The 15,976-nt window shown below is 37.6% G+C and overlaps 1 protein-coding gene across 6 annotated transcripts in view; it reads right to left on the reverse strand.

The window, feature by feature from the left end:
- cbfb (core-binding factor subunit beta) overlaps positions 1 to 11,093 on the reverse strand; it is a 40,175-nt gene extending 29,082 nt beyond the window's left edge. For all 6 annotated transcript variants that reach the window (XM_016488712.1, XM_016488709.1, XM_016488714.1 and 3 more), the window contains exons 1-3: positions 11,016 to 11,093; positions 10,203 to 10,289; positions 7,535 to 7,651 (exon numbers count right to left, since the gene is read on the reverse strand). In XM_016488712.1, the coding sequence (XP_016344198.1) occupies positions 7,535 to 7,651; positions 10,203 to 10,289; positions 11,016 to 11,093 (282 nt within the window). The remainder of the gene's footprint in view (positions 1 to 7,534; positions 7,652 to 10,202; positions 10,290 to 11,015) is intronic.
- Between the last annotated feature and the right edge of the window lie 4,883 nt (positions 11,094 to 15,976).

Raw genomic sequence — 15,976 nt, forward strand, 5'->3', positions numbered from 1 at the left:
CACATACGCTTTGATGATGTCATTGACAAGCAATCGGTGAACAGACCAGCTTCCGTTTGAGATCGCAGGAAACATGAGCCTCTACCGCAGCCCTCCGCATTTTTACAGAAACCGTAGTTTATCATTCTGCATGTCGCTACAAACTTTTTTTTGATTTTTCTGATTTGAGAAAAATCTGTTTGTGAATCAGACCACAATACTGATTTAAGATTGGAAAACTAGCAAAATAATGAGGAACGCTCCACCTCAGCTGAATGGCAGAAGGAGAGAGGAATATGAGAGGCCTTCGTCTGCTCCTCATTTGATTTCCTTCAGTGAGTCTCGGCAGCCGAGCGTGGATCCATGAGCATTTCCCCCTATGTGTTCGGTCTTGGAGTTAACTGTCAAACTGGCGCCATGCAGCTCCACAGCATGTTCCGCGGTACATGACTAGTCATGAATATGGAGATGTGCTTGCTAAGCGTAGCATGCACACACACAGGAAAATGTATGAAAAACAGACACACGCATATACAGATTAATGGATAGTCACCAAACCTAAGCAAACACACACAATAATACAAATAGGGGTGCAGAATGAAGCGTACACCCACACTGAGTGTGAGTCAGAGTCGGCATCTCGATACACACACGCACGCATGCATCAAACTTTGGAAAACTTGCTTAATAGTTTTGGAAACGCAAAACTATTAAAACACCAATTCCTGTGGTGAGGCCTCAGACTGCAGCCCCTTTCATAATGGAGTCATTTAGTCCGATTCTTCCCTGTGCTATCTGCCCCCGAGCGAACATTCTTACACACAGACATGCTGAAGATTTATGGCATCTGGGAGAGAAAAACACCACGTCCCAAGTGTGGCTCCGACACAGGGGCCTTCACATTGGCACCGAATCAGAGACACACACGTACTTTTGCATTTTTATCACATAAATATGTTGAATATAGACAAACAATTTCTTCCCTGTGCTTTTCAAAAACTCACAAGCATATAATCACAGACTCCTTCAGAGTCAGAGCTAATTAAGTAATTGATTCATTGAGTAATTGTTTTGCACCAGATATGTTGACTAGTTAAAACACTATTCAAATTACTCAGAAAAAGTGATTTTTATTGTTAATTATTATTGTTATTTTATTTATTTCTGTTGTTTTCAAAATAAAAGCATAGGTTGTTAAAGCTGGTGATGTAACATTGAAAATGTAAAAATACATAAATGTCAAACACGTATCTAAATCATGGTTTTTTACGTTTTTTTTTAAATTGATTACTTTTTATGTGTTAAAGAGTTTTCCAATTTAACACATACAAGGGGTTATAGGTGGCTACAAGAGGGTTCTAAGGAGTCTGCAGAGTTGGGAGAAAAAATATATAAAAATGTATATTTATATTTATATAAGGCCTTTTTACATTAAGGACAATAATGCTATTGTTCATTGGTCTGGACGCTAAAATAGTTATTGCTATAGTTATCTTTATAATTATTGTTCTTGGTGGGCTTTTAAACTTAAAAATGTTCTAAAATTTCATTTACTGTGAAAAACACAAATAAATGTTTTGGTGAAAAAAAAGCTTAAAAATAATATAAAATCTTTTTTTTTATTATTTATTTGAATAATTTTGCTTTGCACTTTGTACAGTAGCAATATAAAGCCAATTATTTAATTTGTCAAATAACATGTCTTAATAATATCATACTTTTGAACTATAAATCTTTATAGTATAAATTATAATATAAATTCAATTCAATTCAATTTTATTTCTAAAGCACATTTCAATTCAACCTTAGTTGGCCAAAGTGCTGTACAGAAGGAAAAGAAAATAAATAAATAGGAATAAAAGCAAGTAAGCACATACACGTTACAAAGAATTAAAAGCACAAGAAAAGAGATTCGTTTTTAACATAGATTTGAATTCGAATAACGTGGAAGCAGTTCTGACAGGTAGTGGCAGGCTGTTCCACATCTTAGGACTAGCTACTGCGAAGGCTCTGTCTCCCCTGCGTTGCAGGCGAGACCGTGGTATTCGCAAAAGATGGCCATCTTGGGATCGAAGTGACCTAACCGGATTGTAAGTAGCGAATCAGAGAGATACCTAGGAGCTAAGTTGTTAAGAGCTTTATAGACAAATAACAGAATTTTGCAGTCGATTCGATATCGGACTGGCAGCCAGAGCAAGGAGCATAAAATTGGTGTGATGTGGTCTCGTTATAACTCTTTATATTTGAAAATGTTTACTTTTGATGATCAAATTTGGGGTCCATGACATCAAAACATTTTACAGTACCAAATTACCACAGTACCAAAATTTATTAAAATGCGAGCATGACACAGCTTATTTGTATTTTATTCCACAAGTGATCCGTCTGTCACGCTGTGTAGTTCAGAGTTCTGATAGCCCACCACCTAGTGATCTGTGGAGGGTCTCGGGCAAAAGCTGGCTGCTGTTAGAGTCACTTGGCCAATCAGTTTACAACTCTCTTGCTGCTCTCCCTTCCGAAGTGTAATGACAAACCAAAGCCTCCTGGCATAGCCCGAGCAGACGGACCTAATTTCTGCTTTGCATAAAAAAGTCAAAACCACACATGAGCACTACGAATGAACAGAGGAAAGAAGGAGGAGAGGAGGAAACAGCGCCAAGCATCAGATCTCCTTAAAGCCTTACAGCTGAAGCCTCCATCTCAGAGGAGATCACATTTCAACAAGATTGAGTTTAAGTGATGGAGACAGAAGCTGCATGAAAGGGAGGGAGGGAAAGAGTTTCTTACTCTAGTAATAGTAGTGCAGGAAAAATGGCACAATATAATTTACAGAGAGCCAAAAGCTACTAGACTAAACTTTAGTGTTGAGCCTTGCTCATATGAACCAATACGAAAGTGGAGATCAAAAAGGTTTTTTTAACTGAAGCATGGTTAAATGATCTACCTAGATAAAATGGAATTCGCTTTACTTCCCATTTGCCTTCTGAGGGTACGTGCATCCAATTTTTACCTTTTCATATAGTCAGTAAAGTACTTATTCAGTAGACTTTTGGGCTGATGGAATACCCGACTCGGCCTAAATCAAGGTTGTTGCTCAGAGAATGCTTGCTTGCTCAGGGAACTTCTGAGGAGCTCTGGATGGGACAGGGTTAAAGTCTCCTCCCTGGGGCTGTGCTTGCTACCGCTAAAATTAAGCCTCCCCCACAGCTGGTTCCCATTAGCCTGCAGTGACACTAGGAGCCTATACTTAAGCTGTGCTGCGGGTGCTCCGCCACCCCACTCAGATAATACTATTGTCCCCTGCCACAGGCCAAGTTTAAACTAGCCCTGCACAGCTTCTGCTGGCAACGACTGTTTTCAAACCAGGAGGAAAGAAGAGGAGAGAAAGGTGAGAGTTATATAGGGAGAACATTATGGAAAAGAGCCTGACTCTGGTGAGAGGTGGAAAACATTGAGCCTGTCATCACGTTTGAGTTGATCAGGGGAGAAAAACATTTACATGATAATGTGAAAGCCATAAGGACCAAACTATATGAAAAAAAAAATAATTAGAGAAGCACAATAAATATTGGTATCATAGCAGCTATCAATATTAGAGTTTTATATTAGAATATTTAGTGTTTAATTTTTCATTTATTTATGCAGCTTTGCTTTATCAGCCAGAATCAGATAAAAATGCAGAGCGATTAACTAAATCCCAAATACAGAGTTCATAAACTTTAATGTTGCCTCGTAGCACATTTCAAAGTTATTATAATGATTTTTTTCTTTTTATCAGGCATATCATCAGACGGCTGCTTGTGAAGCCACATAATTAAGGTGCTCTTGCCTAGCTGTGTTTCACATATTCTTTACAACTCTACATTTATCTCTAAATTGCTTTTACAGTTTGGGAGTCTGGCAGCAAAACACAGCGTGCACGTTGGGAGTAACAAATGAGACGTTGATGACTGATTTACAGCGTGAGAAATAAACCAATCGGCGGTCTTGTAAGGACACCTCAGCCAATAGGCAGACAGCAATCGCACATTCCTGATGACAGGTAGCACATATCTCACATGGTTTTGCATGTTGGGATCAACTGCAAGTCTGAGCGCTTTCCAGTTAGGGTAATATTGTAGCCGTAGTCTATTAAAGCCATAGCTCTTAAGAGGGATCTGTTTGTGGAAAAGGTTAACAATCAGTTTAATTAGGAGCAGAGGCTGGGGCGCACGCATGAACTCTCCTGGTCTGACACTCACCGCTCTAGAGGGAATTCACCATGTCAGACGTTCACCGTTTGAGTGTGTGTGAGTATAGAGGAGAAAAAGAGACAGAGAATTAAAGGATGAAAGGAAAACAGAGGGCATGTAAGTGAGGAGGAGGAACAAAGTAAGAAAGGAAGGGGGGACAGACCTTATCAGCAAAGTTTGTCCATTTTCTTCCAAAAAAAAGAGAAAGGAAACTCCAACTCTGAAATGTGTTAGATAAATATAAATCTGTCAAGAGCACTTGTTAAGGTCATTGTATTTTCATGCTTTTTTTCAAAAACTTCTAAAACAGGTGACGCATATCTTATTTAAAACAATGACTAGGATGCACAAGACACAAGTCCAGATGAGGATATAAATTACACTTATTTCAACAACTATAAGTGGCATTGTGTTAACTTAAAGACAATTTCTACCTGATCAATCATTTAAAAATACTTTCAATGATGTAACCAAATAAAGGTCAGTAATTTCCTTTAAAATAATAATAATAATAGTGGTGGAATCACATGCTAATACTATGGTACTTCAAAATATATCATGGTACTAAAATGCATGTACAATGGCATTTACATTGTACTCCAGGGTACTTTTTAAGAATACTACAGAATATGCAAAAAAATAAATAATAATAAATGCTATGCAAATAATAATAACACTATGGAAGTAATACCACAGTACTTTTTTGTAAGTAGTAACATGCACTGAACAAAATTACCTAAAATGTGCTTCAATGTGGTAACATCTAAATTGATTGATTTTATTCAAACATAAAATATATAAAAAAATACTATCTAACATCACAGAATCAACCTAAATACAATAGGTTAATTTTTAAAAGTTCAATTTCCAGTGCACTCTGAGCTTACATGAACATGAAGAATTGTATTTTTATTCAACATTAACAAAGATTAATAAATGCTGTAAAAATTGTTAGTTGATGTTAGCTAAAGCATTAACTAATGTTAACGAATGGGACCTTATTGTAAAGTGCTATCTTAATATTTAAAAGAACTTTAACATACCATGTAAATGATATTATAGGCTATGAACAGGATAATCGCCATCAGATACCATCAAAGTACCACGGTACCAACAAAGTACTTTAAAGGAAACTAAATGTCCAATGCATTAAAATGACCCATCTTGCAAGCCTTGCATCTCAAGCATAGTAAGTAAATGTTGCAAATGCAGAGAAGTTGCTTTCAAAAGGATGTAAATAGTACAAAACAAGTAGTCGCTACAATTCAACATCACCCAATGCAGTGGTATGAGTGTGTGAGTAGGGTAGGATCTGGATAAGTGTAGGGGTATGCATCGCGTGGGCTGTATTTTGAAGGCAGACGGTGTGAGGCTCATTAAAGCTGCATGGATCTGAGTTCTGGCAGAGGTGACAGACAGGTGGATAGGATTACCAGTGAGCCTGGGCTCAGAAACACGCATGCTCAGCCGCCCGTCAGCACGGGGATCGACGCACACACCCTTCACGTCTTTTTAAATAATTAACAGCCAAAGATTTGTCCGTCAGCCTCAGGGCCAAAAGGTTCATTGATTTCTCACAGATGCATTTTTAATGAGCGCATCTTAGTGAGGCAGTGTCCGTGAAGAGAGGCTTCCTTGTCCGCAACAGCATAAGAAACACCAGCAGCTTTGCAAGAGGCTTGTGGTAAAAACACAAACAAAGCCAGTAAGTGCCTCTCTAATGTCTCGCACTAACGTTCTTCTACACAAAGGCTTGAAGGGAAAGGTCTCAGGGGTGACCTTAAAAGAACCTATGGCAAAATGCTATTTAATCCAGCCCAAGCGTTTCCTTTAATTGGTCTTGTGCGACCATCCATAAAGCTGTTATGCCGGTGGCATATTTCCTAATCAGCCTTTATGAACTGTAAACATCTCGGCACCAGAGTCTTTAAAGTGTTAGATGGCTTGAATTAGAATTGAATCACATTTGGTAGTTGTGACAGACACACTAAGAAAGTGATCGCCGCATCTGCGGACAAGTGCGGCTGACAGAGTGCATGACGGTCTCAATTACGTATTTCCCTTTCTTTACATTGTAAAGTATCACAAGAGATACAACAAGAAAGAAAACCTGATTTACACTCTTAAAAATAAAGGTTCTTCACTGGCATGTATGGTTCCTTTTTATAAGAACCTTTAACATCCATGGAAGCTTTCCACTGCACAAAAGGTTCCTTACAGTGGAAAAAAGTTCTTTAGATGATTAAGATTAAATGTTCTTCACACTAAGAAAAAAAAAGGAACCCAAATGGTTCACCTTTGGAATCACTATGAAAACCCCCTTTTAGAACCTTTAAGTGTGTACTATACGTTGAACATGATTAAATGAGCTCAAAGGTAGCTCACCCAAAGATGAAAATTGTGTTATCTTTTACTCGCACTCAAGTCTCTTTTTTTTTTTTTGACCCCAATTGACATTTATTGCATTGACATTTTTCAAAATATCTTCTTATGTGTTTCACAGAAGAACGCAAGTATAGGCTTAGACCAAAATGAGGGTTAATAAAGACAATCAAAGAATTTCAGACAAAATGTTCCAAATGAACACGCTTTTTAAAAGTGACCTTACAAAGCTGACATGGGGAGAAGTTATGGTTATAGGCCTCTGACATGCATGGACAGCTTTGACTAGAATAACAGAAATAAATAGTTTAATAGTGGTTTTAAAATGGAACAAAGACGGTGCAGTGCAGTATGGTTTTATTTTACATTCTTATGGGTTTAGGGAGGCTATGCATTCCTTAAATCTACAGAAACAAGAGGGAGTTGTTGAAAGACCAATTCAAAAATGTAAAACCGATGAGCGTGTCTGAAATAATACTGCTACAGAAATAAAATTGAAAGTTTAAACATCAAATGGAAACCTGTGCCATGTTTCATTCAAGAGAGAAGTTTTTCTTGCTGTCTGCAGTGTAATATTTCAAGGGTTAATTTTTCCTTGAGATGTGTGAGAGAGAAACATATCATTATGGAAAATCAAGGCTTTTGCCCATCTAAACCATGGATACGTCTGGTTTGAGAAAGCGACACACTTCCTCTACTGTGCGTAAAAGAAGGAAAAGACGAAAGAGAAACAGAAATTACTTCTTCAATCATTCCTCAGATTTCATAAATCATGCATGTGACTTTTTTTGAAACTGACTAAAAGTTTTCATGAAAGTCTTGCATGTTACTATTAGCATACACTTGTATGAAAGTGTGCATATATGTTTATGACCTGATTTTAAAAAAAGGGGAGCAATTGAGAGCTTAAATGAGGGGCAGGAATGTTGTGTCAGGACTACCTTTCCCGTCTCCCGCTCGAAGTCCACATATTCTCGGCTGGGCGCCTGCCGCTGATCCCCATGAAGGTTGGCTGGGAAGAACTGCAGCGAGAGGTTGGTGCCGGTCGCCACAAAAGCCTTTTAGAGGGAAATCAATACAAACAGGATAAGAAAGCCAGGCCCGAGCATAAATTATGCAGCCCGTCATTTCTGTTTTCACATCAGAGGGAAGAGGAGAATGCCTGGAGCCAAGGCCAGCGCTCAAATCATCAGGAAAAGAAGGGAGGAGGGGATGTGGGGAGGTTGGGTGGTGCACAAACGCAAAGAGAGAAAAAAAACCCCAAGTCATCATTTTCTCTATTTCAGGTATTGAGTTACATACATCTGATTCTATTTTACCAACGCTCATTGCTGGCAAACTGGGCTGCACCAAACTGAGTTTGAGAGGAGACAGAACGCAGGAGTGAATGAGTGACAGAGAGATAACAGAGACAGAGAGGAGTACAAAATGAATAATTGTTTTAAATGCAGCCCCTCACTTACATTAATAGCAGTTGGACTGCTGTAAAGGTTTTGAATTATGGTACAATAATTCAATAACGTTCTCAAAGAGCATGAGCAACAAAAAATAAATAAATACATAATTTTATACCAAACTGGCTTGCAGAATTCTGTTGCATTTTAATTTTATATGTACAAATATATATTAAAATTAATCATCTGATTCTTTTTCACTTATATGCTCAAACATACATAAACAGTAATATTGTAAATTATATTAATATTCAGCATCATAGCAATGGGCATACAAAAGGCATAATGACATGACGAAAATTACTCTCTGTAGCTTTGAAACAGACCTGTTTGCCTGTGAACCTCAACATTTAATCTACTTTTGACTTTAGGGGCAAATAAGGCCAAATCTGACCACATCTTACTGATTAAAGAACTTAAGTGCACACAGTCGCAAAACATGTAGGAATTATACAAACAAAACGAACTCATTTTTTTATTTATTTGCATTTTATATTAGAAATGCTCTAGTAATGTTTTCCATTAAGTTACTGGTCAGTAAACGATCACTATCAGCTGTAAGGCCTGTAAATTGATATTTATGATGAAATTCTGCCAGAAAAAAATCAAATTAAATAAAAAAGTGACATCAAACAGAAATAGTGGAATCTATTTTATCTATCTAGTCTATAATGTTATTATGAACAGAATAAATATAATCTGAATTAAAGTTAATAAGAATAAACAGTTGTCTCATCTATTCTTAGGAATATTATGGGTAGCAAAATCTATCTCGAAACAGCCCTGAAGACATGAGATACAAACAAAGAGATAAACAAGCCTCCCCATGTTAGCAAACCAGTCAAAGAAAAGGGTATGACACAAGTGAATCTAATGCAAATCTGTTTTTGATTGGGGTTTTTTCAATTATCAATAAAAATGCGAAATTTTAAAAATAGGCGAAAAAATTAAAAATAAAACAGGCGAGGGAATCTATGATAACATGCAGTCCCAGGGTATTTTTAAAGAGACTGTAAATTAGACACGTCCGAGTTCATCTGCAGTGTTGGGGGTAACGCATTACAAGTAACGTGAGTTACATAATCAGATTACTTTTTTCAAGTAACTAGTAAAGTAACGCATTACTTTTTAATTTACAAGAAAATATCTGAGTTCTTTTTCAAATAAGTAATGCCAGTTACTTTTTTTTCCCATTTATTGATTGAAAGCTCTCCTGTCCCCTTGTTGAGAGAAATCGGGAGTAAGATGTTACTTTAGTTCTAGAATAAATGTGAATATGCTTTAATTCATCTCACTCACAAAAAATAAAATAAAAAAATCACATTTGGTTTTCCTCAAAATTAATAAAAACAGTTAAAAGCAACTCAGAATATGACGCAAAGCTACAATAATTAAATATGTTAAATAATACAAATATCCTTTATGTATTTAATCCCATTTTATTAACCAATTTGCTGCTGACCTTCGATGATCCAATTCAACCATACTAATAAGCCAAAATTACTCAAGATAAACTAACATTTCTTCTTCTTTTTCATTGCTGAAGAGTTGAACTTTCTTCTTCTGCGTTCTACTGTACAGACGTGAATTTACATTTCCTTCAGCCTGAGGCTTTTGGTGTGAAAGGGCTTTTACATTTGCCAAAAATAGAACTTTTTATATTAAAAGCAAACAAGCAAGTCCAGCCCAGATTTGAAAAGTAACCCAAAAGTAACGTACCGCATTACTTTCAATAAAAAGTAACTATGTAACGTAATTCGATACTTTTTTAGGAAGTAACGCAATATTGTAATACATTACTTTTGAAAGTAACTTTCCCCAACACTGTTCATCTGCACCCGTGCGACGCGTTTCTGGTGATAATTAAAAGAAGCCAAGAGGCACTTTATGTTTAAGGATTGTTTAATTATTTGTAGTCCTAATGATACAGCGAATTAAATACCAACAAGTCAGTATAACACGATATGGATCATAAATGTTCTCTGCTGCAGTGTTTTTGGCGCTCATTACATATAAGGAAGTATATGAACAGTTTTTGGTGACGGCGTGACAGTTCCGGATGCCATGATCACGTTAATGTGTTTAAGTATTGAGTTGCCAGCACTGATGCGGGGTCAGCAGTCATTGACCGGTGCTGTGAGGTGCGTGTACTCACTATCTCTGAGCGGCCGTCACGGCACGCGTTCTGGAAGCGCGCCTGCCTCTCTTCGTGCGGCCGATCGCGGAAACCGGTGTATTTAATCTGTAAACAGGGATGAAAGAATCACAAGAGTCTGGTTATAAAAGAGCTTCATTAGAGTACACTGTAAAAATTTTCATTTCATTTTCATTATTATAACAACATCTTTATGTTCCTCTATTTAATTTGTCACAATAGCTATTTTCCGTCCATTATGCTCAGTTTTATGATATGTTTTGTTTAAATTTCAATGTTTTCTTTAGTTCATCCGTATTTGAATACAAAGTGGTCAGAAGAATGTAATGAACTTATTCTTACAGGTTTTGATTTTGATTTCCTTAAAAACAGTTAGCCTAATATTAGTATATGGCACGGGGTGAACTAATTTGTTGAGATTAAAGCCGAATAATTAACATATTTGCAAGCTATCGGAAAATATGTTGAAAATGCGCGTTTGAAATGCAAAATGTCTGATATTGTTTTAAATTCGGATAAAAAGCAAACAAACTTTAATTATTCTACTAGAGTTCAAAAGTGAGGTGCAAAGGTGCGTCTTTTAAGTCTGCTACATCTATATGTTTGTTGTTACATGCTTGCGATATATAAAAAGTAATTTTGTAACTGCCGTGAATGGAGGGTTGAAAACTTTTCTCAGCACAAAGCATTAGCGGTCGCTACACAGAGGCTGTTAAAGAAAGAGGCGATGACACGCTTGTTTTCATGTCACGAGAGAGGTGCAACTTTGTTTCCGCCACTTTATCAGATATCTCTCGGATGAATCGAGCTCACCTCGCACTCGCGACTGAGTTTCCTGAAGAACTCCTCGTTCTCGAACTTGCTCCTCTGATCCGGGACCACCCGAGGCATCTTGATCGCGATTTTCATTATTATAACATCTTTATGTTCCTCTATTTAATTTGTCACAATAGCTATTTTCCGTCCATTATGCTCAGGTTTATGATATGTTTTGTTTAAATTTCAATGTTTTCTTTAGTTCATCCGTATTTGAATACAAAGTGGTCAGAAGAATGTAATGAACTTATTCTTACAGGTTTTGATTTTGATTTCCTTAAAAACAGTTAGCCTAATATTAGTATATGGCACGGGGTGAACTAATTTGTTGAGATTAAAGCCGAATAATTAACATATTTGCAAGCTATCGGAAAATATGTTGAAAATGCGCGTTTGAAATGCAAAATGTCTGATATTGTTTTAAATTCGGATAAAAAGCAAACAAACTTTAATTATTCTACTAGAGTTCAAAAGTGAGGTGCAAAGGTGCGTCTTTTAAGTCTGCTACATCTATATGTTTGTTGTTACATGCTTGCGATATATAAAAAGTAATTTTGTAACTGCCGTGAATGGAGGGTTGAAAACTTTTCTCAGCACAAAGCATTAGCGGTCGCTACACAGAGGCTGTTAAAGAAAGAGGCGATGACACGCTTGTTTTCATGTCACGAGAGAGGTGCAACTTTGTTTCCGCCACTTTATCAGATATCTCTCGGATGAATCGAGCTCACCTCGCACTCGCGACTGAGTTTCCTGAAGAACTCCTCGTTCTCGAACTTGCTCCTCTGATCCGGGACCACCCGAGGCATCTTGATCGCGATTTGATCAATTGTGTTAATTGTATTTGTCTAAACTTGCAAAGAGAGTGAAGCGTTGTTTTGAAACACGCAAGTCCCGCTCTTATTTCCTTCCGCCTTTTTCTCTTCTTCTAATGATGGAGTATGTTGCAATGAGCTTTGTATTCTTTAAAATGTAAAACCTCCTTCGGATTTCGCCTCTTGGGGTCCGTGAGTTGTACTGCACTCGATTTGGCAGTAATTTGCACTTGGCTTGTTGTTCTTCCTCACTCTCGCGCGTGTGATCCCCGACTGCTGACAACAGACGCTCGCTCGAGCTACTTTATCCGTCTCATGAGCTGCATGGCTCACAGTTACTTCCTGGCTCCTCGGAGTCCGACTTATGACTGTACACCCCAATACTCCCCCATTCACAATTTTCTCCACTATGGACCGTGTGTGCGCAGGCGTTAAATACACCACAACTTCATTGCGCGAAATGCTTGGTATTAAAGTTGTTACCTGAGTTAGAGATTGTGTGTGGAATTTCTAAACGCATCATGTTAGCGATTTTCTTCGAAACAAAATGACGTGCTCTCATCAGAGATTATGTAGATAGACAGACAGACAGACAGACAGATTATACATGGGGAAAATATTTATTTGATCCTCTGCTGATTAAATTTGCCCACTTTCAAAGAAATGAAGGGTCTGTAATTTTTATGGTAGGTTTATTTTAATCGATAGAGACAGAATACCGACCAAAAAATTCAGAAAAAACACATTATATAAAAGTTAGAAATTGATTTGCATTTCAGTAAGTGAAATAAGTATTTTATCCCCTACCAACTAGCAAGAATTCTGGCTCCCACAGACTGGTTATGTGCCCATGTGGAACACAGATTAGTCCTGCCACTTTAAGAAGTTACTCCTAATGCCAGCTCGTTAGGTGTATAAGACATCTGTCCACACAATCTGTATCTTCCATTTCAACCTCTCCCACCACCATGGGCAAGATCAAAGAGCTGTCAAAGGATGTCAGAGACAAGATTGTAGATCTGCACAAGGCTGGAATGGGCAACAAGACCATCAGCAAGAAGCTTGGTGAGAAGGAGACAACTGTTGGTGCGATTATTCGGAAATGGAAGAAATACAAAATAACCATCAATCGGCATCGGTCTTGAGCTCCGTGCAAGATCTCGCCTCATGGCCATCCCTATAGTCAAGCACGGATGTGGAAACATTATGCTTTGGGATTGTTTTTCTGCTAAGGGTACAGGACGACTTCACCGCATTGAGCGACAAATGGACATGGCCATGTACTGTAAAATCTTGGATGAGAACCTCCTTCCCTCAGCCAGAACACTGAAGATGGGTCATGGATGGGGCCAACAAGGGTTTCTGCACCAAGTACGAAGTCATGTTTTGCTTGGGGATCAAATACTTATTTCACTCACTGAAATGCAAATCAATTTCTAACCTTTATATAATGTTTTTTTTTTCTGGATTTTTTGGTTGATATTCTGTCTCTATACGTTAAAATAAACCTACCATAAAAATTACAGACCCTTCATTTTTTTGTAAGTGGGCAAACTTACAAAATCAGCAGGGCATCAAATAAATATTTTCCCTATTGTAGATAGACAGACAGATGATAAATAGACAGATAGATGGGTGGATGGATGGATGGATGGATGGATGGATGGATGGATAGATAGATAGATAGATAGATAGATAGACTAATTCTATAATGATTTTAGTATGTTCTTGGGAAGATGAGTGTATTACAACATCTGTGGTAAATATTTGGGTGTTGAGACATATCTTTCTTTATTGTGCATGTTTTGAAGTTGCAACTTCCCTCAGGACAGAGGGGGAGGTAGAGAAAAGAGAGCAAGAATGGGGAAGTGAACACAGTACCAGAAACATCCAAAGGCCTCCAAGCCCTGTCAGATCTAGCAGACAGAATGCATCACTTTTGTGGGGCTTACCACAGCTATGTTGTGTGACTTTCAAATGTTATAAGCACTTCAACTGTGAGAATATTGCTTCATGTATGATACTATGGTTAAAAGTAGTTGATGAGTAAAGAATCTTCACTGCATTTGTAGCTTGTTCATTTTGAACTCACCCTGGGTTCTGCACTTCCTACACTGTTCGTTTCTTTGTTATTAAACACACCCATCTGTTTCTGGCTGTCACATTAAAGGTGATAGTTATGAGTTCTCAGTAATTGTGGAAAATCTGTCGGATAGAAATATATTAGTATAATCCCCACCTAATTTAATTCAAATTTAATTTAATTGCCAGTGCACACATTTATAACAAACAACTTATATCTACAAAAAACAATTGCAAAGCAAGTGTACAGAGAGAGAGAGAGAGAGTGTGTGTGTGTGTGTGTGTGTGTGTGTGTGTGCGTGTGCGTGTGCGTGTGTGTGTGTGTGTGTGTGTGTGTGTGTAAAGGCCCATGTAAAAGCTTACATTACCTAAGCAATTATTAGTTTAGCACCCATTAGTGGTAACTGGGTGCCCATATTCCCTTGGCCCGCTAATGTATGTTCTCATATTAACACTCCCGTTGTAGACCTGCATTAGTGCCATTAGAGTTGAACAACATTGAATAAAATGTATTGCAAATTTTGACAAGGACCATAAAGTATAAGAGGTTACAGTATGCGATGGGATTTTGTGCCCTGTATACGACTCCTTGCAGACTGCATGTGATGAGTTTTTAGCTCCTCTCTGTTTTTATCTCGTCCTCTTTCTCATGCATCAGATTGAGATCTGTGGTGAGTTAATGTGTTAAAAGGCTGTGCTTTGGGCCAAATGGGGCGAGTGAGTGCTTTAATAGCACCACATAACACTCATTAATTTAAAGAGTGCTCGCAGCCTAGAGCTAGGTGTCTGATCCAATAGGTTTCAACTGAATGGACACTAGGTTTTACCGCTAAAGATCCACTTAGGGGTCACTCGAAAACTTTGTTAGAGTCTTTCTGCGATGTCTGTGCAAACTATAAGAGGAAAAAGTTTTGTTTGTGTACTTCTCAGCAGTTTTGCACCTCACTGTTTCTAAATTGTTTGCCACGCACAGCTGCGCTGAAAGAATGCATAAACAACAGATCAAGAAATCCCCCAGATTTTATACGTCTTCAATCCATGCAGTATTGCAAGTGATGTGTTGATTTGAGAATGTAAGTAGGGTAATCTTTTGTTCAGGTATGATATTAAATATTAAATTGCATCAGACAAACAAGTCAGACATAATAGCTCTGCTGACTATACAACTTTGACTTTGTTGGTGTGTGTCTGCACACTGAATGAAGCTCAGGTGCTGTCGAGATGATGTGATTTAAAAGCCTACCAGCCATTTAGTGAAGAAGCTAAACATAGCTCTGGAAGTCTGACACACACGTTCTGCTCTTACTGAAAAGAAAGAGATAACAATAAATAAAAACATGACCTTATAAACCATGTAAGAGGTCTGGGATGTAGCTGAAAAGAAAAGAAGAAGCTCTCTGGACAGCACAAAAACACTGGCTCAACTGTGTGTGTGTGTGTGTGTGTGTGTGTGTGTCTATCTTTCTGTCTGTCTGTCTGTATCTATCTATCTATCTATCTATCTATCTATCTATCTATCTATCTATCTATCTATCTATCTATCTATCTATCTATCTATCTATCTATCTATCTATCTATCTATCTATCTATCTATCTATCTATCTATCTATCTATCTATCTATCTATCTGTCTGTCTGTATGTGTGTCTTTATCTGACAATCAATGATTCTTGAGACATTTGTTTTTAAAATAGAATTGGATTTCATTAGATTTTCTCTGTTTTTCTTCAGAATTATGACATTACATGATCACTCGCTAACCTTAAAATACTAACTTAACACTGAAAATTCTTAAAGGGGTCATATGATGTTGCTAAAAAGAACATTGTTTTGTGTATTTGGTGTAATGAAATGTGTTTATGCAGTTTAAGGTTAAAAAAAACATTATTTTCCACATACTGTACATTATTGTTTCTCCTCTATGCCCCGCCTTTCTGAAACGCGTCGATTTTTACAAAGCTCATCGGTCTGAAAAGCGAGGTGTGCTCTGATTGGCCAGCTATCCAGTCCATTGTGATTGGCCGAATACCTCAAGCGTGTGACAGAAATGTTACGCCCCTACCAT

The sequence above is a fragment of the Sinocyclocheilus anshuiensis genome, unplaced genomic scaffold (assembly GCF_001515605.1).
Source record: "Sinocyclocheilus anshuiensis isolate Anshui unplaced genomic scaffold, SAMN03320099.WGS_v1.1 scaffold609, whole genome shotgun sequence".
Lineage (NCBI taxonomy): Eukaryota > Metazoa > Chordata > Actinopteri > Cypriniformes > Cyprinidae > Sinocyclocheilus > Sinocyclocheilus anshuiensis.